The sequence below is a fragment of the Pogona vitticeps genome, chromosome 1, assembly GCF_051106095.1.
Source record: "Pogona vitticeps strain Pit_001003342236 chromosome 1, PviZW2.1, whole genome shotgun sequence".
NCBI lineage: Eukaryota > Metazoa > Chordata > Lepidosauria > Squamata > Agamidae > Pogona > Pogona vitticeps.
This window is the reverse complement of record NC_135783.1, coordinates 153,666,435-153,692,524: the sequence shown is the minus strand read 5'-3', so window position 1 is coordinate 153,692,524 and position 26,090 is coordinate 153,666,435. Positions and strand designations below refer to the sequence as shown.

The window sequence follows — 26,090 nt, the reverse complement described above, 5'->3', positions numbered from 1 at the left end:
AAACAAACAAACAGACAGACAGATAAATAAATAAATAAATGCATATATACATACTACAAGTAAATGAGGCATAGTGCTTAACCAAAGAAGATTTTTTTCAAATCAGTTCAGTAGTCTTGCAGGAAAGCAGAACTGTTTCACTATTAATTCTTCTTCATGATAGAGAGCACAGTTGCTGCTCCTTCCACTTGTCATTCCCTGTGTATCACTTTTGCACTTTTCCTGTTTACCCAACCTTTCATTCCCCAACATGTCTCCTTTCCTATAAGGAAATTTCAGTTGTATCTATCTAGTGGAATGAATAAAATAATGTTACAGTTTCCCCGAAAATAAGACCTAACCTGAAAATAAGCCCTAGTATCATTTTTCAGGATGCTTGAAATATAAGCCCTACCTCATAAATAAGCTCTAGTTAAGTGAAACCCTGCCCTCCACCATTGTGCAGCAAAGCAGCAACCAGAAGATGACATGACTGTAAAATAAATGATCTCCTGAAAATAAGCCCTAATGCATTTTTGGAGCAAAAATTAATATAAGACCCTGTCTTATTTTTGGGGAAACACGGTAAGTACCCAGTTGGTCTAGTAGCTGTTATTTGGTCCTCATGATACTATGCTTAATTACTATGCTTAATTAACTTTCATTATTTTTTTTCAAATTTGTTCATAGGATTCACCTTTTACAAATGCAGGAATGGGATCTAATTTGAACCTTTTGGGTGAAATAGAATGTGATGCCAGTATAATGGATGGAAAATCGCTAAATTTTGGAGCAGTTGGTGCGCTAAGTGGTATGTTGATGATAAGAGGTGAAATGAAAAAGATCTTTACATGGATATTTAAAGCATTCTTCTCCAGTTTTGGGCCCTGCAGATGTGTTGGACTACAACTACCATCTCTAGAAAACATAGCTAATCATGAACTGTCAGGGGAAGATGGGAATCATCTTGCCTATCTGGTTAGGTAAAGTCTAAGCCAGTTTCTTAATTAGATTTCACAGTCCCATAAAAGATGCATGTTCCTTCAGATTGCTTTAAGTGATCTGTCATTGAAGATTGCATGACAGCAAGTACAGTGACTTGGATCTAGTCTTCCAACTACAGATGAATTGTTGCCTTCCATCAGTGGAAAGCATCTGATCCAGTGGATAGTTCCTGCTGCCATGTTGAGTGTAGAAGGTACTTTTCACAAGAGACCTAAAAAGAAAAAAAATGAGATTGTGTTGACCCACAAGAGTAAAACACATTTCAAAATCCACAAGTAAGCAATGTCTTTATTAGAATCAACAGATAAACAATATATGCTTCCAAGCAATGTATAGAAGTCTCCAACAAGCAGCATCCATCTCAATTTAGCCTTCTTTCCAATGCGCTCTGGCAAAGGTCATGAAATAGCTCCATGATCCACTGACACATCAAGTTTCATTTTCTCTTGGAACATCTGGCCAAGTATATGGACTTGCATGCGGTCATCTCTGGTTGATTGCTGTTTAGCTTTGCAAAGTGTTATGTGGAACTCAAAAACATGTATACATTGTACACTAGTAGTTGATCTCTGTAAAAGGTACTGATCACTTGAATATTTGGGAGTTTGCATTTTGTTTCACATAGGATACAATGCTGGTGGCTGCAGGGGGAGGGAGAAAAATCTCATTTTATCATTAAAATCTCATTCCTTCTTATTACTCAGTGTCCAGAGTAAAACTCTGCTCCAGGAGTGATTTCACTGATGTTGGTGGGGGAGAACCTTAGAGCCAATACATTATTTTCTAATTACTGCTCAGACACAAACACAAAAAGCTTTTTGTGATTGCTTTGAGCTTTTTCACAACATTCCCTCAGATTCTTGGATTAGCTTGCTATCTTGTGTGTCCAGAATAGCACAGTGTGAAGCTAAGTACAGAATTGAGCATGTAGAAGCCAATTTTCTGGCTTCTTGGAAACTACCATTAAATATGTTTCAGCAAATCTGCAAGCAGTGGATAGTGCTGTCAAGTTTTTCCAGTAAGAGGCTGTATCTATTAGATTCATTGATCATATCTCCTATGTGCAGACTTAGTTATAGCTATTTGCAGCAGCATACTGATATCATTATGTAACATATTGCAGGCACTGGTTCATCTTTAAAAACAAGATGAGGAAATTTCTAAAATGCTTAGTGATGATCTGAACCACTGGTTCTTAACCTTGGGTTACTCAGGAGTTTTGGACTGCAACTCCCAGAAGCCTTCACCACCAACTGTGCTGGCTGGGGTTTCTTGGAGTTGCAGTTCAAAAACATCCGAGTAACAAAGGTTAAGAACCACTGATCTAAACAATGTAAGACTAACATATATTAGGTCTAGTACTGTCTCTTGCCCATGGTTGTGGTACTTCTTTATAGACTTGTAGTCTGTGCCTAGATATGTGCTTCTAGTAGCTTGCACTATTTTTTCAGTGCCTCAAACTCCATGTCTGGAGAACTGGGAAAACCTCTGGGGCATATTTTTAGGCACCACAAAGGGCTGCAGAAGGAGAATGAAGGCAAGAAAGTCCTTATTTCAGTGGTGCTGATTACTGAAGCATACTCTATTGGGTCTTGGTCTGTTTGTTGTTGTTTAGTCGTTTAATCATGTCTGACTCTTTGTGACCCCATAGACCAGAGCACGCCAGGCCCTCCTGTCTTCCACTGCCTCCCAGAGTTGGGTCAAATTGATGTTGGTAGCTTCGATGACACTGTCCACCCGTCGTCCTCTTCTCCTTTTGCCTTCACACTTTCCCAACATCAGGGTCTTTTCCAGGGAGTCTTCTCTTCTCATGAGATGGCCGAAGTATTGGAGCTTCAGCTTCAGGATCTGTCCTTTCAGTGAGCACTCAGGGTTGATTTCCTTTAGAATGGATACGTTTGTTCTCCTTGCAGTCCAGGGGACTCTCAAGAGCCTCCTCCAGCACCACAATTCAAAAGCATCAATTCTTTGGCGGTCAGCTTTCTTTATGGTCCAGCTCTCACTTCCATACATCACTACTGGAAAAACATAGCTTTGACTATGTGGACTTTTGTCAGCAAGGTGATGTCTCTGCTTTTTAAGATGCTGTTGAGGTTTGTCATCGCTTTCCTCCCCAGAAGGAGGCGTCTTTTAATTTCAGGGCTGCTGTCACCATCTGCAGCAATCATGGAGCCCAAGAAAGTAAAATCTGTCACTGCCTCCATATCTTCCTCTTCTGTTTGCCAGGAGGTAATGGGACCAGTGGGCCATGATCTTAGTTTTTTTGTTGTTGAGCTTCAGACCATTTTGGTGCTCCACTCTTTCACCCTCATTGAGAGGTTCTTTCATTCCTCCTCACTTTCTGCCATCAGAGTGGTCTCATCTGTGCATTTGAGGTTGTTGATATTTCTTCCGGCAATCTTAATTCCGGCTTGGGATTCATCGAGTCCTGCCTTTCGCATGATGTATTCCACATATAAGTTAAATGAGCAAGTAAACAATATGCAGCCTTGCTGTACTTGTTTCTCAATTTTAAACCAATCAGTTGTTCCGTATCCAGTTCTAACTGTTGCTTCCTGTCCCATGTATAGGTTTCTCAGGAGGTAGATAAAGTGTTCAGGCACTCCCATTTCTTTAAGGACTTGCCATAGTTTGCTGTGGTCAATGCGTAGTCAATGAAACAGATGTTTTTCTGGAACTCTCTGGCTTTCTCCATAATCCAGCGCATGTTAACAATTTGGTCTGTAGTTCTTCTGCCCCTTTGAAATCCAACTTGTTCTTTTTCGTGGCCTCTGTGAATGCACACATATGGGTATTGTCTGCGCCTGCGCTGACTCTCTCAGAAGATTCTAGAGCTAAAAGTAACAATTTTATGGTGTGATCCTCCACGAGGTATATGCTCCTCCCACCCACCATCTTCCCCAGTTCCTTTTTTCCGCCAAGCTGAACGGTTCTCAGGAAAGATTGAGCGTTTCACTACTTGCCTTTTGGCTATTTTTCTAGGCTCCTTGAGCTTTTGTTTGTTTATCTTTACTTTGAATTACCTACTTAGTGATCCTCCGCGTCTTTTGTTTGCCTAATTGGCTTCCCACGGTCTTTTTATTTCCTTCCTTTTCCCCTTCCCCCCCAAGTTCTTTGCTTATGGCCTCTCTGTCTCCTTTTAAAAGGTGTACAACCTGTGTGAATAAAATTGCACTTTCAGATGGGCATAGACAGTGTCTTTTTTGTTTGGGTGAGGAACATCCTACCCATTTGTGTCCTGCTTGTAAAAATTTAACCAAGCCGGCACTAAAACAGAGGCTCCAAAGACTTTGGTCTTACCTTTGGCAAACAGCCATGAATCCTCCTACTTCGTCTCCGGAAGCGGCTAGATCTTCTGCCCTTTCAGCCGATAGGCTTCCAGCGGGCCAGTCTACCTCAGATTCTACCTCTATGCTACCAGCTAAGGACACTGTTGAGAAAGCAAAATCGTCTGGTAAGCACAAGTTGCCCTCCTCTCAGAAGTCTCGAGTGCACGATGCAAGCTCGAAGAAAAAGTCCAAACCTGCCCCTAAGAGGCCTAGAAAGGACAGAGTTCCCCGGGTGGAGCCCCCTCAGCCTTCCCTGCCTTCCCCCATCCTCGAGGAATCATCCAGAGAAGCCCCTGACTTGGCCTCCGATGGAGATGAAGCCCATGATGTTGCGGCCCCCCCACAATGCCGCCCCAAACCCCGAGCATTGGCCTCAATGCGGCTGCGCCACAGTCCAGCCTGGCCTCAGCCGATTCAGACCCTGAATCAGGGCGGGCAGCTGAAAGCTCGGCATCCGATCTGGAGGTTCCCCCTTCACCTCCACGGAAGAGAGAAACGAAAGCACCTCTCCCCACCGAGGTCAGTGCCATCGCAAGGCGATTTTTGCCCTTTTCCAATGGTACCATTCCATTTTGACCTCTTCATCTGGCAGACCCTGTACGAAAGGTACCAGCCTGAACAGGCTAAATGGCCCCGAATGACGCCAGAACTTCCCCATGCCGTCCCTTTCGTGGACTCGAATCGCCTCTGTGTGACCACTTTGGCCCTGATGGCTTCAGCTCCGCCTCTATGCCCTCCTGTCCCATCTACGGCAATGCCTCTAACTTGAATGCGAGACAGAGCTCATGAAGCCATACCCCTACGTCCCGCACCACCGATGCCGGACCCGATGCCATCTCAAGGCCCCTTTGAAGGCATGCCGATCCAACGACACCAAGCTCCCCTGACAGAGGGCTTTGGTCCATCAGACTGCCCTTCATCTCCGGGCTCCCCTGCATCTTCAGAGGCACAACACTCTGAGTCCTCCCATGAGCCTGAGCTTCCTCCTCCAGTCCCAGATACGAGGGGCAGCCATGCTTCGTCCTCCTCAGATGACTTCTCTTCCTATTCTACGCTTGTTTTCCAAATGGCACAAGCCCTGAATCTCAACACCGAACAGCCCTCGTCCGCAGATGCCGACCCGGTGTTCGATGACATCCAGGAGTGTCCTGTTCCATTGAGTCTCCCCTTTAACAAGTCCATCCTTCAATTTATTAAGGATACTTGGGGAAAACCTCCTTCTACTATGCAGATTTCTCGCCGCACCGATGGCCTCTATAGCAGTGGTTTTTAACCTTTGTTACTCAGGTGTTTTTGAACTGCAACTCCCAGAAACTCCAGCCAGCAGAGCTGATGGTGAAGGCGTGCAGTCCAAAAACATTTGAATAACAAAGGTTAAGAACCAGTGCTCTATAGGACCCACGGTGTCAATTCCGAATTCCTTAATAAACATCCAGTGCCTAACTCTGTTATCGTTGAATCCAGTCAGGCCTGAATCCAGACTAGGTCCGAGCCTACCCTTGCCAACAAAGACGGCAGAAAAGTTGACACAATGGCAAAACGAATTTACTCTCTGCAAGCCTTTTTGCTCCGGAGTATCAGGTACCAGGCAACTATGGGTGCCTTTCAGCGTCATCTTTGGAATCAAGTCCTTCCTCTTATTGACTCATCTCCTGAACCCATGAGATCTGATCTCATCAACATCCATTCGCAAGCCATTTCTCTTGCCAAGTATCAGAGGACTGTGGCGCGACACTCCGCTGAGGCTGCTTCTAAAACTTTGGTCACCTCCATCTCTATTCGACGCCATGCCTGGCTCAAATCCTCCACGATCTCTGATGACACCAAGTCGAGAATCGAGGATTTACCCTTTGATGGTGCCGGACTGTTCAATTCCACAACCGATGATACCATGGAGGACTTTCATAAGAAGCACAAAACCGCGTGCTCCTATTCTGCTCAACCTTCTACCTCTTACCAATGTCTCTTCTACCACTCGGGCCAGTTTCATCCCAAACAATACCAGAATCAACAGTTCCAGCCTTATAGACAGTATCGTCCTCACCAAACTGACAGGTCCTTAACTGCACCTCAGCCTCTGATGGCATCATACCGGCCTCAAAGCTTACCTCGGCAGCGTCAATCCTTTTCGTAAAGGACAACGAAAGGGTAAGCAATATTGACAACTACCTATGCCTGCCTTTTCTGACATTCCTCTTTACCCACTGAACTGTACCAGGCTGGCTCCATTTCTCCACCGTTGGCAATCCATCACCTCAGATAAATGGGTTCTATCCATCATAGCATCTGACTACCTCATAGAATTCTCCGAATTACCCCCGTTGGGGTTTATCAGTTACACCCCCTACTCCTCTGCTCTGCAGGATGAGGTTACCAAACTTCTCCAGAAGCATGCCATTTTTCCAGTCCCTACTTCGGACTCCCTCAACGGTTTCTACTCAAAATACTTTACTGTTCCTAAAAAAGATGGAGGCCTCCGCCCCATTCTTGATCTCACTCACCTCAACCGTTTCATATCTCCCCGCAAGTTCCGCATGCTTACACTGGACTCTATTATCCCTTTGCTTTCGCAGGGAGACTGGTTCATAATTATCGACCTGCAGGATGCCTGTTTCCACATATCCATTCATCCAGACCATCAGAAATTCCTCCGGTTTCATTTCAAAGGCACCGCTTTCCAATTCTGTGCCCTCCCGTTCGGGCTCTCCACCGCCCCCCGGACTTTCACCAAGTGCATGGCACTGGTGGCTGCCTTCCTCCAGCTACAGGGAGTAAACATTTATCCCTACATCGACGACTGGTTGATAGTGGGGACATCGTACCACGACACCATAAAAGCATGAGACACAACGCTCCCTACGCTGCACAGTCTCGGCCTCAAGATGAACCTCGAGAAGTCGCACTTGATTCCAAAGCAGACAGCCAAGTTCATAGGCATGGAAATAGACTCCCTCCGTGCAAGAGCTTTCCTGCCTCCAGACAGGATCAGGAAAATCCAAAAGGCTGTCCGCCTTTTCCAAACACATCACTCTGTTTCGGCGCATCATGCCCAACACCTCCTGGGGCTCATGGCATTGACGACGGCTGTCGCCCAACATGCCAGACTCAAAATGAGATCCCTGCAGGCATGGTTCCTTTCCCTGTTCAATCCCAAAACATATCTCCCTTCCACCCTACTGCAGGTGACACCAGAACTAGCCTCCCAGCTCGACTGGTGGACTCGCCCCGACAACCTCCTCATTGGCAGGCTTTTCTCGCCTCTCACACCTTCCATACAGGTCACAACCGACGCCAGCCCCATGGGGTGGGGCGCACACTGCCTTCAACACACAGTCCACAGACTCTGGTCAAATCAAGAACTGCCACTTCACATAAACCACCTAGAACTGTTGGCAATCATCAAAGCATTCCATGCCTTTCTTCCCCTCATCTGAGGTCAGGTAGTGCAGTTGGCAACAGACAACACCACTGCACTCTTTTATGTCAACAAGCAAGGAGGTACCCACTCCTCTTCTCTGCTCTACCTAGCTGTCAACCTCTGGGAGTGGTGCTATTCCCATCATGTTTTCTCTATTGCCGTCCACATTTCCACTGATGACAACACCCTGGCAGATCGGTTCAGTCGACTACCGACGAGAACACACGAATGGACTCTTAATGATGTCATGTTCCAGCGGCTGTGCCGGCGATGGGGCACACCCTCAATAGACCTCTTTGCAGCCGATGCCAACATGAAATGTCCCCGATTCTGCTCCAGAGCAGGACGGGACAGCAACTCTCTGGGAGACGCATTCCTGATGGACTGGTCCCAAGATCTCCTTTACATATTTCCCCCTCTGCCTCTGCTCCAGAGGGTGATCCTCCATCTCCGCCCCGTACTGGCCCCGCCAGCCATGGTTCACTCACCTGGTCTCGATGTTGTCGGACATGCTCCGCCTTCCTCTCCGCCCAGATCTCCTCTCGCTCGACCACGGCCTCGTTCTTCACCCAGACGTCGCCTCTCTCAGTCTTGCGGATGGAGGATACTCCCGACGTGATGCAGGTTCTTCTTCGAGCCCGAAAACCTTCCACTACCCTTCTATACGAAAATAAATGGAAGTCTTTCTTAAAGTATACTCAGGACAATAACTTACCTGCTATACCTGTCTCTTTGAAGACTCTGCTCGCTTACCTCCTGCATCTCTTCAGTTTCGGCCTTTCCCAGTCCACGTTAAAGGTCTATCTTTCAGCCATTATGGCTCACCAGCCAGATGATTCCTTCTCCTCTAAGTTGTTTTCTCACCCAACTGTCAAGAAGTTCCTCAAAGGGCTCAACAACATTCGCCCTCCTCAACAACGCATCACCCCCCAGTGGTCACTGCAACTGGTTCTTAATACCCTGATGCGGCCTCCGTTTGAGCCCATGGCGTCCATCGACCTCAAAATCCTCACTCTTAAATCGGCCTTCCTTGTTGCTATCACATCAGCCAAATGAGCTAGTGAGCTCGCTGCTCTTCGAGTCAATCCTCCCTTTATCCAGTTTCACCCCGATAAAGTGACTCTTTACTTTGATGTTTTCTTTCTCCCGAAGGTGGTCTCCGATTTCCACCTCAACCAACCCATCATACTATCCTGCTTCTTCAAGTCTCCTTCATCACCCCTAGAACATATGCTCCATAATCTCAATGTCAGACGTGCCCTGGCTTTCTACGTCCAAAGGACAAAAACTTTTAGAAAGTCCAATAAACTTTTTCTGTGCTTTCATGGCCCAAACAAAGGGGCCCCAGCCTCCTCTCAATCCATAGCACGTTGGGTTGTACAGACTATCTCCCTTGCTTACAGCTTGTCAGAGAGATCCCCTCCAGAACATTTGACAGCTCATTCCACCAGGGCACTGTCCACCTCTACTGCCTTTCAATGTGGCACCGAGGTTCCTGACATCTGTCGTGCCGCTACGTGGTCCACACCGTCCACGTTTGTCAAGCACTACCGCCTGGACGTCAGAGCACGCCAAGATGCTGCATTTGGCAAAGCTGTCCTGTCATCCTTCTTACCATGACGACCCACCAACCGGTAAGTGCAGCTTGCTAGTCACCCATATGTGTGCATTCACAGAGGCCACGAAAAAGAAAAAGAGGTTACTTACCTGTAACCATAGTTCTTTGAGTGGTCCTCTGTGAATTCACACAACCCGCCCATCCTTCCCCTCTATCTGTCACGGGTTAATTATATAATTAATTAATTCTTTCCTTCATACCCGGTGGATAAAATTCAGGAACTGGGGAAGATGGTGGGTGGGAGGAGCATATACCTCATGGAGGATCACACCATAAAATTATTACTTTTAGCTCTAGAATCTTCCGAGAGAGTCAGCGCAGGCGCAGACAATACCCATATGTGTGAATTCACAGAGGACCACTCAAAGAACTATGGTTACAGGTAAGTAACCTCTTTTTCTTCTTGGCAGATATATATTTTGCAGGAATTGATTAGCAGAACTACAATTTAGAAAATCTTCTTAAGCCATCTTTGTTCTCTTTCAGGAATTAAAAATCCTGTTTCTGTGGCAAACAGACTATTGAAAGAAGGACAGAAGGGAAAACTCTCTGCCGGCAGAATTCCACCCTGGTAATTATTTTTCTTGTTTCTGCTTTTGAACTGTAATTCATGGAACATTTCTAAGTTATTCTGATTGAAAAAAGACTCAGACTGTTCAGTGTACATCAATACCAGTGTGCTTGTAAGAAGAGAACTGGCTTTGTTTATTGATGTAGGAGCATTGTGTTAAATGGTTAGAGCTGTAAATAGAACGGAACATTAAGAGTAAAAGCCAGCACTACATTAAGTTTTGACTTCTTTATTTGTAATTGTTTATACAAATGTTTACAGTGTTACCAAGCTTTGAAATATAAAAGGTCAGGAAATCAAGCCTCAAAGCAAAATGTAACTAGTTTTCAGAAATCTTTCATTTTACTTCCTGATTTTTAACATTTTAGCATGTACTCATATTACTGTTGTGGAAAAATATTTTCAAGTTGATTTAATTATTTGGATAAAGTTGAGGGCACGCTTTAATTTTATCCCTTCTTTACGGTTATAATAATTTTCAAATGTGGGAAAGATGAGATATTTACCAAATTACTCTCTGATCATCCATACAAATGGACATCATTGTAATACATGAACAAATGAATACATTTTCCAAGCCAATGATTATATTAAGTATACATCTTAAAATTGGAATGCTTCATCTTTCAGCATTCATATTTTGAAGGGTGGGGTTTACATAACTTTCCTGTGTTTTCAGAAAAATCTTTGATAAACTTAATTTTTTGAGGCTGTGTAAAAGCTGTGTCATTCAGATGCAATTGCTTATCTTGTCTGATCCTACTTGTACAGTAGGACTGCAGTATCTACTGGGGATTGGTTCCAAGCTCCATCATTGACATTGGCAAGGGTGTAGTATTTTTAAACTATTATTAACTCTTTTTTTACTTCAAATAAAACACTATTGACGTGTAAACTAAAGATCTGTGAATCTTAACTCATTAAAAGGTATGGCTTATTCTGTAGTCTTAAACATGGTTAAGAGAAAATAACTTCTAAAGAACTTATTTTTGAGTAAGTATGTTTAGGATTGTGCTGCATATATTTTCCATAGATTGGATTATTCATTTAACGCAAACCTGTAAAGTGTATATTTTTCTCTGTATAGTTTTTTTGCCATTTTGCATGGACAAAGCAAATACTGTATTAAAAGTTACGTTTATGTGACAGAAGTATAATTTGTTTTCATAACTGCATTAAATCAACAATATAGAAATATTTATTCATTTATTAATTTATTCATTCAGTTTTTATACCACCCATCTAGCAAATTGCTACTCTGGGCAATGTACAGAAAGTAAAACAAAAATCATGAAAACACATTCTAAAATATAAAGATTTTTTTAAAAATTAGAGAAGACAGGCAGCAAGAAACTGTTAAGACAGCAAAGAGGAACCCTAAATACATGATATATATATATATTTTAAAAACTAGTCATGCCTTTTTAATATGAAGTCTCTCTTAATCTTCCCTTTTTTCTAGTTTTTTAGTTGGTGAGGGAGCTTTCAAATGGGCAGTGGATCATGGGATACCTGCCTGTCCTCCAGGTGTCATGGCAACAAGTGAGTAAATGATTGCTAGGTATTGTTTTGAGACACATAGTCTGAGAAATGTGGAAATCAATGGGATTTAAGAAAGTCTTCAAACACTTAGGCATCAATGGAGCTTATCATTGTCCCACATATAACTATTTTGTTAAGGTTATATGTGAGACACCATAAATATAATCTTTGGTAATGATATGTTGTGATTAGATTTATGAATAGGTTTTAAATACAATAAGACTTTATATCCACAGGACTGGTATCCATGGTTCTACTTTCCCAGTGTTTGCCACAGCCCTAAATGCAACATACAAGAGTGCCCTTCTGCAGCTATGGTCCTACTGTCAGCTCACTGGTAGTGTAACATTCAAATGTAACATTTAAATAGATTTGACTGTTTGAACTTCAGCTCCATTTTTTATGAATGCATTTTGTAAGAGAATCTTTGACAGTGGACAACAAGCTTTTTCTGCTATTGCTGAAGAAGCGTTTTACAATAGCAGGTGGGCATCAGAGGAAAAAATAGTCAATAATTTCAGCTGCAGCAATCTTTTGATATGCTAAAAACAGAAATGGTTGAATAAAGCATCTTTTCAGTAGTCTCCTGCATGTCCTGTTTAATACTGATAAAAACAACATTGCTATCAATATTTAACAGGAGTCAACTTCAGAAAAATGTTAATGGAAGGCATGTGCTTTATTTTTAGAAGTCATGTGGTTTATGCCAGTCTTGAAAATTGATGCATATTTATCTGGAACTATTATGTAAAGTTTCGATCCTCTAATTTTTGTCCCTCCCATTTATAAATGTTTTCATCATTGCGTCCTCTTGATCTCACAATATTCTGTATTAACAATTACTAAATTTTCTCTATATCCAATACCTTCATTTTCTTTTTATCTTCTCATTCATTATTTTTATTTATTAAGTATTGTAACATATTTCTTCTTGGCATTACATAATTTAAAACAATAATACTTCCCAAAATCCATAAAAATCAAGCAATTTAAAGCTAATAAATGTTATCATAGCACAAAATATGAAAGCATAAAATATAAAAACAAAGCCAAACGTGAGGTTTTAAGAGTTAAAATTGTATCATTTGGACTAAAATAATACTATTATATTTGGTATTTTAGTACATTTAAAACACTAAAACTATCAAAATATTTTAAAAACCTGAAAGAACAAGAAAACCGGCATTGAAAAGAGACCAGTATTGGCTTATTTTGGGAGAGAACTCTAAAGCTGGAGGGCCATCACAAAAAACTTTCCCTTTTCTTGCCCTCCTCACAGTCTCAAAATGGCTATCAAACTTTATCATATTGTGCAGCTGAGAATTTTGCCTCATTGTCAACAGAACTGTATTTAAGACCATAAACTGCAGTAGTGGGAATGGGGAGAAAACGCTTTCTGAGTGGCACAGAGGGGCATCTGTAGTAAACTTTGGGGTTCAATTGTTTTCCTCAGTGTTCAGTTTAGATAGCCTCCAGCTTGCTATCAGCTAAAGTGTCCAGCAAGAAGTACTAATGTTTCCCCCATGATTCCTTATTGCTGAAGTTGCCTGTGAGCAGAAGGAGACCTTCTTTTATATTGAGGGTTTTAGCAGTTGTACTATCTGGGAAGAAGAGTTCATGTTCCATCTCCCCAGAAGCCTGCTGCTCACTTGAACATATTGGGGCAAAGAAGACAAAAGGCATAGGAGGCAAATGAAAATAAAGTGTGTCAAGTACAGTGTTCTTGTTGGGAGAAAGCTTTCCATGTACCCTTTTATCCACTCCGGCTTTCCATTTTAAATCTAATTATTGAATTTATTGTTTTGTTGTTATGTGCTGTCATGTTGCTTCTCCATTAATTGATATACTTAATATACTTATTTAATGCTTGTGTTATTAAAAGAATAGTTAGATATGCCATTTCTTCATGGTTTGTAGACTCTTAGGTTTATGTCAGCTGATACCAAAAAACTAAGGACATTCTAATTTCTCATACCGTAGGTGAGGCATGCTAATGAAAAGTTAGTGGTGCCAATGCAGTACTGTATACAGTCATGTGGAAAAAAAGGACACTCTCTTTGAAGTCTATGGTTTTACATATCAGAACATAATAAAAATTAGCTGAAAATTAGGTAACTACAACCTCAGATGAACAACAAAACATGACATATTATTTATTTATTTATTTAATAAAATTATTTAAATTTGATTTATTTAACAAAAATAAAGCCAAAATGGAGAAGCCATGTGTTAAAAACTAAGTACACCTCATGATTCAATAGCTTGTAGAACCACCTTTAGCAGCAATAACTTGAAGCAATTTTCTGTGTGATTTTATCAGTCTCTCATGTTGTGGAGGAATTTTGGCCCACTCTTCTTTACAACGTTGCTTCAGTTCATTAAGGTTTGTGGCCAATTGTTTATGCACAGCTTACTTATGAGGTGTTTGTGCTGATATGCTGTGTTTGGTTTCTGCCAAACGTGGCACTGTGGTCACACTTGCTGATGATCAATTATTCAAGGGCATCTGCTTAGGAGTACCTCGCTGCTAGTTAGCTTCTTTATGTAAGCAAGTAGGGTGTACTTAGTTTTTCACACATGGCTTCTCCATTTTGGCTTTATTTTTGTAAAATAAATCACAACACGGTGTAATACATCATGTGTTGTTGTTTATCTGAGGGTGTATTCACCTAATTTTCAAACCTGCTAAGGACCAGATGGTTTTTTTTATTATGCCCTGATAAGTAAAACCATAGCACTCAAAGAGGGTTACTTCCTTTTTCACATGACTGTATATTAAATAATGGCTAGAATCCATTTTCATAGATTCCGCATAACAAAGTGTAAATCTCATTGGTAAATTCCCACAAATTACTTTATAACTGTAAGCATCTGCTATTGCTTACCTAGTTATGCAACTCAGCATGCAGTAGCGAATGTCCAAGTTGAACTCCTAACTTGTAGCGGTTCAGCTAGAATTATTGTAATTGTATTACTTCAGCAGGCATTTCTAGTAGGTTTAGGCCACTTGTGTCTTTCTTTGTCTTGATCTGTATCTGTTTGTTTCATATTTATGCGGAGATGTATTGGTTACTGTCGATAATATTTTAAATAAGCTAATAATAGTGGTATAGGTTTGCTTGGTTCTCTGCCCTGTCAGAAACTCTGTGTGAAGTGTGATGTTGCTTGTACAAAATGTGCATCCAAAATAGTTAATGGAGTTGACTGGAAAAAATAGATTTATCATAATCCTCATTCTGTATCTCTTTTTCATGGGTTTGATTTTGTCTGATGCTGCTGATTCTATTTTTTTTTAAGGAACCAGAAAACTACGTTGTGTGTACTCTGGGTATGGATGCTTGCATTATAGTCTTATATTTCTTAAGCTGATCCTTTTAAAGAAACTGTTAAAAATGAGAAGTGTTTCGATTCAATGTGATTCTGTATTTATAATTACATATAGTTACTAAATGTAAGCATTGTGAATGATTAGCAGGAGAACTGTTGGTCTGAGATACATCTTCAACAGAATTTCATTTTCAAATATGTTTCCTTAATTATTTTCATCTGGCCTTGCCCTTGATTGTAAGCTATCTAGCTCTTCATTTTCTGCCCCATTTCAGTACACTCTATGAAATGACTGCCAGGGGGTGCTGTTAGATTGGCCACAGGTTCTTCACTTTCTTGAAGATATAGAAGTCCAGAGGCAATCGTGAAATGATGGTGATTAAATTGACATGGCGAATGATTTTGAAGCGGTTTGATTGCTAGTAAAGCCTATTTCAGTTTTTACTTTCAGATTTTAGGTTTTTTGAAGGCAAAGCAAAATGAATCTGAATTATATTTTTAAAAACATTTAAATTGCAGATTAAATTGAATAGGTAGTTGAAAGAGAGACATGAATGAGCTTAATAGAAAATACCGTTCAAAATAATGTTAAGTTTCGATAAAAGGAATGAATAATAATAATCTGATGTTTTATCTAAATAACCTGTAAACATTTGAGATAGAAGAGAGGCAATATATAGCAGTTCCGCTTGCTCCGTAATTTGTCCAAAATGCTGCAAATGAATTGCATGTAGTCTTGATTCTTGTAGCTAGCCCAGTTTAAGTCACAGGTGGGGAGGACCTTCCTGCATTCTGCTAGTGTCCTTTCTGCTTCTCCCAAAATTCCTCCCTCCTTTGCTGCTGCCACTCTTCTCTTATACATCTAATTTTTCATGTCCTAAAGCATAATTGTTTCTTGTACTCTATGGGGTTTTTCTCAACCCCCCCCCCTTGAGAGATAAACACCTATGGTAGTATGATGGTCTGGAGTGTGTTTTTCTTCTCTAGTCTTCAGTACTCCTTGGTTTCTCTTGCAAAAATAGTTATCTTGAGAAAGAGCCAACAGAATACAGAAAGCTTGTCATTTCTAATGCCCTCTGTAGAGTTGAATCTGGGGTAGTTTCACTTGACACTAAATGTCTGGTTCCAGATGATTAGTTATTAGTGCCAACTACCACAACCCCCTTAGATTTACCACTCTGATTCTATTAGATTTCATTCAGGCTGGCTGAAAATCACTGAAGTGAAACTGCAATATTAATAGTTCATCTCCCACCTCTGTTACACCTAGAGTTTCTCAGAGTAAAAGAAATAATTAAGCAACAGACTTTCATATAGCCACCTAACCTGACAGAGTGCGGGCCTGGTGTTTCTTGGTGCTTGGGAATCATGGTAAATCTTTACTATAGCAGATTATTTTGTAGGGATATGAATGATGATTTTTTGTTGTTGTTCCATTTTGGGTTCTTTCAGAATATGGCTGTTTTGTTTTTGGTTTTTTGTGTACTGGTCCTTTTATTTTACACATAGGAGATTGTTTCTTTCATGTCATTTCATTTCAAAAATGTTCAGTATTTTCTGGTACTAATTCAAAAAGAGGCCAGTGGAGGTGATGGCATTTCAGTGGAACTATTTAAAATATTTAAAGACGACACTGTTAAGGTGCTACACTCAATATGCCAGCAAGTTTGGAAAACTCAGCAGTGGCCAGAGGACTGGAAAAGATCAGTCTACATCCCAAGCCCAAAGGAGGGCAGTGGCAAAGAATGCTCCAACTAATGTACAATCGCACTCATTTCACATGCTAGCAAGGTTATGCTCAACAGTGCTTCAATTTGTTTTATTTAATAATCATAATAACTCATGAACTGCTAGGTAGCTCAGTGGTTTAGGTATCTGGCTGTAGAGTCAGAGGTTGGAAGTTTGATTCATTGTGCCTCTTTGACAGAGGCTTGACTCGATCCATTGGGTCCCTTCCAGCTCTGTAGTTCTATACTTCTGTTTTCTCATGTACTGGCAATATAGTCTGTCTTCCCTATGTTTTCAGTGGCTGATCTGTGGTTGTAACAAGAGATACATTGCTTGATCTGCTGTCCATTTTCAACCATAATACGCCTCTCTCACAGGCCCTAGGTGATATGGTCACGTTCATGTTTATAAATGATGTTATTGGCCTACAGTTCTGTATACTCTATAGGAGAAACAGCAGTTTCTGTACAAATGAACAGGTCTCTTCCAATTCCTTGGAAATTGGAGTCATGTCACATCACTCAGTGGTGACAGCAAGTAAGATCTACAGAATTATTCTGAATGTTTCACTGTTTTATAGGTGTTTACATTTTTAAAATTAATGCTGCAAACCTTTATAATTTGTAATTTATTTTCATTACCAGAAAGAAAGTTGAATTAAGGTGCTGTTTACTTTACAAAAGTTTAAAAATTGAGTTGTCCTATGTAGGGGCATGTGTAAGGGAGTAGGATAGCATCACGACAGTGTAGCTAGCCATGATTGCTGACCCAAATGGAGAAACCTGGAGCTCAAAATATTTTTTTATTTAATAAAACTAGAGAATCCTGTGTATGTTTCATTGAGTTCTTTTATGGGTGAAAGGAGACATACAGATGGAACAAATAAAAGGGATGTGAAGGTAATATAGATGTTATGCATGAAATAACATGAATCTAAATGTGTGTTCCTAGAAGTAAACACTATAGGCAGTATGACATATAGGTTGGCATAATCTGTATATAATTTTAAAAGGAGAGAAATAAGGATAGTTAAGTTTAATTCAGGTCACATTTTCTAATAGAGCAGATTTAACAAAATGCCATAAGAAAAGAAATACCAGGATCAATGCTGGAAGAAATGTTGTAGATCATCAAGCATAACTAGGGCACCTTCAGGAAGTATTAGACTTGAAATCAAGAGGAGAAGTTTCCATAGCCTTAGTGGTTATTTGATTGCTGAGCAGTTGCATTCAAAAGTCTCTCTATTTTATTACCTTTTGATATGAACTTCTTGTTGGAGGAGGCTCTTGAGAGTCCCCTGGAGTGCAAGGAGAAAAAACCTATCCATTCTAAAGGAAATCAACCCTGAGTGCTCACTGAAAGGACAGATCCTGAAGCTGAGGCTCCAATACTTTGGCCATTTCATGAGAAGAGAAGACTCCTTGGAAAAGACCTTGATGTTAGGAAAGTGTGAGGGCAAGAGGAGAAGGGGACGACAGAGGATGAGATGGTTGGACAGTGTCATCGAAGCAACCAACATGAATTTGACCCAACTCCGGGAGGCAGTGGAAGACAGGAGGGCCTGGCGTGCTCTGGTCCATGGGGTCACGAAGAGTTGGACACAACTAAACGACTAAACATCAACAACAATGAATTTCTTAGATTTTGTTTCTGCTTCATTGAATATGTTAGGCAATGGCTTGGTTACATAAATTAACATCAGCTTCATAGTGTCCCTCCTGTCAGATCCTTTCCCTGATTGCTTGTTTACAACAGAGCATACTTTATGATTAATTTCAGTTGGCAAACTAGGGCTTGCACTTGCTTTCTACACTAAAATTGGAAAGCAGCACATGTATATAATGCCTGTTCATTCTTCCCTTTTAGTTCCCTTTTGTCCTAGGGCCCTGGGTGACTTTAATCCTGTATTTTTTTGCAGTGATTAGAGTCCTCAACTGGAATTGGCAAGATCTGAGTTCTATTCTCCTCTGGACCATGAAACTGACTGGTTTCCTTAACCACTAATTTTCTTCCCACTTGACCTACTACCTTGTTGCTGTGAAGGATGAAATGTACAGAAAGACAGCCATGTATAATCTCTTCAACTCATTCGTGTTTAAATGTAGCCGATTCTTTTGTTCTTTTCCCTTTTAGCCTAAACTCTCTGTGGCACTGGCACTACTGCGCCACCATGATGGTACTTCTTCTCTTGCTGCCCTTGAAATGCGCTTAAACTAGGAGGTTCCCAGCCCTCCAAAACTAAATTTTGAGGGCAAAGGGGTTGCAGTGTAAAGGGGAGATATTATTCATTATTTCTAGTGGATTTTGCAGTTCCACCAGCGAAGTCTGTCGTTGGATTTTGCCCTGTATATTTATGGAGTACAGTATTGTTGAAAATCAATTTCTGTATATCAAATGCTATATCTCTACATACAGGATTGGAGCACAAATCTGTATGCACTTACTTAAGAGATGCCCCACTGAGCACAGAAGGAAATATTTCTGAATAAACATTCACAAGAATGCAATAGGACACAATCAGGGCTGTAAATGAGAGGACCTTGTGGAAGTTTCTTATTCATAGGGTTGTCATAAGTTGGAAGTGACTTGACAGTATATAACAACAACAAAAAGACTGCATTGCAAGTCAGGGAATACCTTGATTAGTAAACAATTATATGAGACAGTGTGAACTGCCCTGAGGGTATGTCTGGTGAATATTGTTCTGTTAGTATTTAATTACTTACTGATATACAGTACATGAATGCAATATAAAACATTAAGTAAAGCCACTACTAGATTTTAGTGGGAGATATTGCTGCTGCTTCCAAAGCATTTCATGAAACTGTTGCTTTTGTATGGATTTACCGTAATTGTATGGTAACTTAAACACTGTTAAATATTTTATAGGACTTAGCTTAGCAGCTTTTAAGAGAAACAAGAGGAAACTAGAACTGGCAGAAAAGGTGGAAACAGATCTTTTCCAGTTGAAGAAAAGAAGACAATCAAGTGAAAAGGTCAGCAGCTGTTCTCAGAGCTATTGATCACCCTTTAAATACCTGTTAGTCCATAGAATTCAGAGATTAAAATTTAAAATTTTTTTTGAGCTCTTGCTTCTTATTTGAATTGATGCTTGTTGAAGTATTCTTTGTCCTTACAGCAGTATTGAAACATGCATATATGTGTTTGTAGGGTAAACATATGTCTCTCTGTGTAGTCATGCATGCATGTGACTTTTTTTTTCTTACAGCAATAACCTCTTCCACTAATTGAATGCTGCTATAAGGAGTCCCTGACAGTTGGAAGCAGTTTGTCTAGTGTGTGAAAACTCTTCGTGTTTATAAAGAATAGATTGCATGCAGCCCTTCTGTATTGTATATATATATATATTACAATACTTTCACCCAAAAGGGACAAAAGTGGGAAGGAACTATCAAGGAAATAGAGTGATCTGATGGAGATGTAGCCATGCGTAGAGGAGAACCACTGAAATCAGTGGAACAAATTACTAATACCTAATTCAAATCCCATTGATTTCACTCTAAACTTAAGCTTGGGCTACTCTGCAAATGACTAAGGCTGGATGCAACCCACATTTTTGTTTACAAAGAAATTATTATGATTTATGAATTTTATTGTTCATTTTCACATTTTTACAAAGCACATGATGGCCCATCTTCTCTTGCTTACTTAAATTTGAGTTGGTGATGTAACTCAAAATGGTGTAACTTTTGAAGGTAAATTACTTTAAGTTAAAAAATTGTAATAGACATTATCTGTTGCATACTGCAGTGTGTGCATCAAAATACAGCTGATAATGTTTATGGTGGTTTCTTAATTTGGGGTAGTTTGCCTCCAGAAACACTGTTTGCATAGCTATAAGATTTGGCCAAAACCCATAAAAAGATAAACATGCATGAAAACATTTTGTGTAGTTTATAATATAAATTTAAGCGTTATGCCCAACTAAAATGGACCAACTGAATTAACAAGTCCCACTCATTCAGTAGGTCTGCTTTATTTGGGTTTAATCTCTCAGTACTGAGAACTGTTGTCATTGCAAAACTCATACATATGTCTCTGTGTATCCATGCATGTGATTTTTTCACTGGAAAAGGATGGAGTTTGAAATATCATGTATGTAAACACATCTGGCCACATATAGTATTGATGCAGCCCAGAAAAAAATCACTGAAAAATCATGACTGATTTGCTTACTAAGTATCATTTCAGCGCACAAGGTTTTGCTAATGCCAAGTATATTTTGGATACAGATTTTGGATATCAAGAATAAAAAATAAAATTAATGATGTTTTGTACATCTTCCTTTGTTTTTTACATTTGTGGAGAGGATCACTTTACAAAAAAAAATCTATATGTTATTCAAGTAATGGTTCCTCCCTGCTGTTCCTCTCCATTACAGCTTTTTGTGCCCTTCAAACGCAACTCACAAGCATCAAGAGAATCTTGCTTATGGGGCAGGCTGGAAGAGCAAGTTCTTGGAAGTAAAAACCTATTTATTTTTACTCTCCAATTGTGTAAAACACATTTCATGTCCACATTTGTCCTTTATTGTTGTGTTTTGGCATTCACTAGATTAGCTGTCTGTACAGCCAAAAATTCCTTCATTGGCGTTAATGCAGAGGCTGAATGATCATTAGTAAAAAGTATTGCTTTGGACATGTTCTGAAAGTGATGCATGTTCATTCACATAGAGTGATTAAAATTTTTTGAAAGGGAGATTCCCCCCCAATGAATGTAGGTGGCTCTGTTAATAATTATTGTAGCAGGTGACCAATGTTAATTTATTAATTAACCAATTAATTTTAAGTCATCTTTTTTGAATGAGAAAAGTTTAAATGCATTTGTGCACATAAAGAGTCTTCAGTCTCTGTTCCCAGTGGTTTTTGAATGTATGCACAATTTTTCTTCTTATTCGGACTGATATCAAACAGATCAAACAAACTGGTGAGCCTTGATTGTTTTCATAATCTTTTCTTCTAAGAAGCTTTAAGCCTTTCAAGTCAAGCAAATTGCTTCATTGCTACAGTACAACTAAACAGAAGGGAACGTATACTCTGCTCTTTTCAGTGTAGCTGGTTAGATAGAGAGCTCCCATCAGTTGTTGGTTTTCATTAAGAGTCTTTGTGAAGGTCTGGTTGAGTAGTAAAGGAAAAGAGGATGGATGACCCTTAGAAGTTGCTGCTAATTAATATCCACAACACTTTTCTACAGCCCTTGATCATATCAGATTTAAGAGTGTACAGCATAAACATGGAAAGCAAGAAACTGGCAGAGAAATGTTCAAAACAAATAAAATCTTGCCTAATTAACACTGCAGTTTTTTCTTTTATGTACTCAAATGTACAGTCAGCTGCTCCCAATGGAGCCTGCTGTGAGGAAAGTGCATACTGGTTTGCAAATCCAAAAGAATAAATGCTTTCTGCTGGGATCCTACACATGTCAGCTTACAATTAAGCAGCACTGGCTGAAATCTTGTTGCTTTGCATAAGCTAGATCATAAGTTTGGGTCCATTTCTCCCAGGTAAACAAACTGTCCCTGCTGCAATTCTTGGAGAGGGCACATGCCCCAAGAATTGCAGCAGGAGCACTTTGTTCACCAGGGAGGAATGGACCAAAGTTATGATTAGGAATTACACCCAGCAGGGGGATTTCAGCCATTGTGCTCATTAGAATTTTTTCCTAGGCTGTACAGGCATACAGCTGCAGTCTTGTGAAAGTGAAAGGGTAGCAAAAGGAAGATACTTGTTTCTGATTTGGCCTATATTACCGAATACCACCAAAGCTAAGCCAAAGAGTTTCACATGTTCCAATTTAGAAAAGTTTATTTCATAGGAGCTTGGAGTGTTTCCAGTCATTTCTTATTTTTCTGATGGAAAAAAAGTGAAGTCCTTTGGGAAAAAACAACAGGAGAGGTCTTTTCCAAATTGTTCCACTATTCAAATGCTTTGATTGAGAGATCTTTCTTACAGATTATGTCCATACTTTTGATAGAAAGTTAACATGGCAAATGGCTTGCTTCTCAATGAACGAGCATGGAAAGTGTAGAGCAGTGCTTCCCATCCTTGGGTCCCCAGAGGTTCTTGGACTACAAATCCCAGAAATTGTGGCACGATAGCTAGTGGTGAAGGCTTTGGGGAATTTTAGTCCAAGAACATCTGAGAACCCAAGGTTGGGAACCCTGGTGCAAAGGCTTATCAGATAAAAATAAACAGTCATATTCTGCATGTGTCTCAGTTCCAATGTAGCCTTTGTCTGTAGAAATACTGGCATGCTGTCAACCTTAAATGTGTTTTCAATGTCTTCGTTTCTCTGTTACGTAGGAGAATGACTCAGGAACACTGGATACTGTTGGAGCAGTTGTTGTCGACCAGGAAGGCAATGTTGCTGCTGCAGTCTCCAGTGGAGGCTTAGCTTTGAAACATCCAGGAAGAGTTGGTCAGGTAGGTTAGACCAGAGTGTACAAGTTCAGTGGCATGTTGTCATTTTTTGTATGACACTCATGATCAAAACAGGAACTAGTTGAATCATATAGTTTTCAGCCTACTAAAAGTCATGTATAGCAGTGTAATGTTGTGCACTACAGTAATGGGGTGGTATAGAAGTTAAATCAATCAACCAATCAATCATAAACAGGGTGAATGAATTTTGGAGATGGGATATTTAGAGGACCACCTGCTCCTGAGAATTTTGCTTGCCAGTTGAGATAACGGCCAATCAACCATGCTTCACATGTCACGCTTCCTAATGTTAGTGGCAATGCAAGATAAAATTTTGTAAACACTGTTGTTCAAACCTATTTCCTGGAGAAGACCACCCAGCTCCCCCTCCTCATTTTCAGAAGGTAGCAAAGACACCCTTATTTAGGCAGAGTTTCAATTCAGGATAATTAATACCCTCTCTCAAAACTTGAGTTTTTTTTTTCTTTTTGACTCCTCTCATGACATGTTTGTTGCTAAACACCTAAATGTGTATTAGTTTGTTCTAATACAAGTAAGCAGTACTACCCCTGAGAAAACTTTAAAAATCTATGCTCAGGCAACACTGTTATCAGGAATTATATGCTCAAAACTGTGGAGAGGCATTCAAGATCTCTGTATCCTTTTACAAAAATGTGTGTGTTTTTTTGGGGGTTTTAATCTTTACCTTATAACCATAGTGCAGTTTTTAAATGTAGTCATTTTTACTGCTGTGTAAGTGTTATATACAGCCTAGTTTGTAATGTCACTTGTTGGAGAGAGTTGAGATGGAAGGAAAAAGCCCTTCATAATGTTCAGTAATTTATTCTCATTGCTGCCTAGAAAAGCTCCCAGACAGTTTTGAGTACAGTTGATTATTGAGATGTTGTAACAGGCTACAAACTTTCCTCAGTTCTTTCTTTAAATTCTTAAATGCTGAAAGTGCCTTGATACCTTCATTGAAAAGAAAGCTGTTTCCAGTATACTAAGTGAATGGTTATCCCAGCATTGCAAGTGTAACGATGGAACTATAATTTCTGGTACTTTCAAAAACAGTTGTCCCCTCTCCCATTTATAATGCAGACCAATACTCAGTGTTCCCAGTATGACTTGTTTCTATTTTCATTGATCCAGAGGTTTCCCTCTCCTGGTTTATTAGACTAAGATCATTGTACTTGGTCCACCTTCTTCTGTTAATCATGTGGGTGAAAGGATTGATTGTACTAAAACCAAAGCATGAAAATGTACTGTATTTATTTATTTATTTATTTATTTATTTATTTATTTATTTATTTATTTATTTATTTATTTATTTATTTATTTATTTATTTATTTATTTATTTATTTATTTAATATCCCGCCTATCTAGTCGATTGACCACTCTAGGTGGCTCACAACACAAAGGCTCACTGTATCTTCTGCAGACAGTGGAAAAATGTAGAACTCTTCAGTTAATTCATTCAGTGCTTGAAAGAGTTTTACCATAATACTCCTGTACTGGTTTTTAATCCCTGAATTTACAAATTAAATCTTTCCCTCTTGCTTTTTTGAATGATATACCCTTCTTGCCCTGTATGTAGTAGATTGTATTTTCCTGTCACCTGCTCAAACGATTTTCTCTTTTTTATCACATTTTTTTCCTGTCAGGCAGCTCTTTATGGATGTGGCTGCTGGGCTGAAAATGTTGGAATTCAGAATTCTTACTCTACAGCTGTGAGTACCTCAGGTATTTACTAGTCTTATAAATATTTGGCTAGAATTTATCCCTTCCTGCATTGCACAGTTATTTAGAACACTTTATTGCTTTGTATTAATGTCTGTAAACTTCTACTTTCTTTCAGCTAGAGTCTGTCTTCCGTCCAACTAGTGTCGTGTTTCCCTGAAAATAAGACAGGGTCTTATATTAATTTTTGCTCCAAAAATGCATTAGGCCTTATTTTCAGAGGATTTTTTTTCATGTACAAGAATCTACATTTATTCAAATACAGTCATGTCATCATTTTCTGGTTGCTGCACAATGGTGGATAGCAGGGTTTCACTTATCTGGGCTTATTTTTGGAGTAGGGCTTATATTACAAGCATCCTGAAAAATCATACTAGGGCTTATTTTCAGGCTAGGTCTTATTTTCAGGGAAACAGGGTAGTAGTGCAGATTCTGCTCTTATTTATATCTAAAATGTGCAGGTGCACAGGAGTCTCTAGAATGCACTGGAAAAGCACTTCACATTAAAAAACATAATTATAAATGCATCTCTATATACATAATTACCGTATTTTTCGCACCATAAGACACACTTTTTCCCCACAAAACAAGGGGGTGGAAAGTCTGTGCGTCTTATGGAGCAAAGAAAACAGATTATATTTTCCTGTTTTCTTCTCCTAAAAAATTGGTGCGTCTTATGGAGAGGTGCGTCTTATGGAGCGAAAAATACGGTATGCATGAATGCATACTGATTTAATTCAGATCCAATGCTAATGCTAAACTGTATAAGCCTCTAGCTGCTGTATTGTTTTACTCCCTCGTTTCTTCTGGCATCACTGTGAGGAGATTGAAAACATTTTTCCCCATTGCCTGTGATTATTTTGTTTATCTGTGAACCTGAAATGATAGTTACTTTTGATTAGGTTTAAGGAAACAAGCCTGGGTTTAAATTGCAATTTGAAGTTGGCTTGTTTTCTAAGCTATTGTTAAGTCTAACCATAGTTTGTCCATGCTTGAACATAGTAACTGCATTATATTAAAATGAGTAGAGCAACTGTGGTGTTCCAGATGTTGCTCAACTGCAACTTCCTGCACTTTACTGGAATCCTCATTATAGGCTGTGTCAGCTAGGGCTGATATTTGAAGTCCAATAAAAACTGGAGGGCTATACATGCCCTACCCCTGTTTGGAAAGAAGAAAAAGCCTCCCTATCTCCTCCTTGCAGCCACACTTGAAGTGGAGAAGAGGAGGTAGCTTGTAAGGTCTAATTATGCTTACAAAACTGATGACTAAGCTGTAGCTTAGCATTACTCTTTTGAAAAACAAGTGTAGTGAATGTGCATTGTATTTGCAGTTGTCTTCCTGTCAGTTCTGTAGAAGAAGCCTGAAGTGCATCTTTCTGCTTATTGCAGA

The 26,090-nt window shown here is 39.8% G+C and overlaps 1 protein-coding gene across 7 annotated transcripts in view; it reads left to right on the top strand.

The window, feature by feature from the left end:
* The window catches only part of TASP1 (taspase 1), a 98,117-nt gene that overhangs the window by 15,927 nt on the left and 56,100 nt on the right, over window positions 1-26,090 (top strand). For 6 of the 7 annotated variants that reach the window (XR_013543409.1, XM_020801256.3, XM_020801259.3 and 3 more), the window contains 6 exons: window positions 670-790; window positions 9,836-9,920; window positions 11,383-11,462; window positions 19,407-19,513; window positions 22,841-22,960; window positions 24,623-24,701. Coding sequence is in view for 6 of the 7 variants with exons in the window: in XM_020801256.3 (XP_020656915.1) it covers window positions 670-790; window positions 9,836-9,920; window positions 11,383-11,462; window positions 19,407-19,513; window positions 22,841-22,960; window positions 24,623-24,701 (592 nt within the window). In the remaining variant the exon portion in view is untranslated. The remainder of the gene's footprint in view (window positions 1-669; window positions 791-9,835; window positions 9,921-11,382; window positions 11,463-19,406; window positions 19,514-22,840; window positions 22,961-24,622; window positions 24,702-26,090) is intronic. The other variant, XM_073003376.2, reaches the window with a different exon arrangement.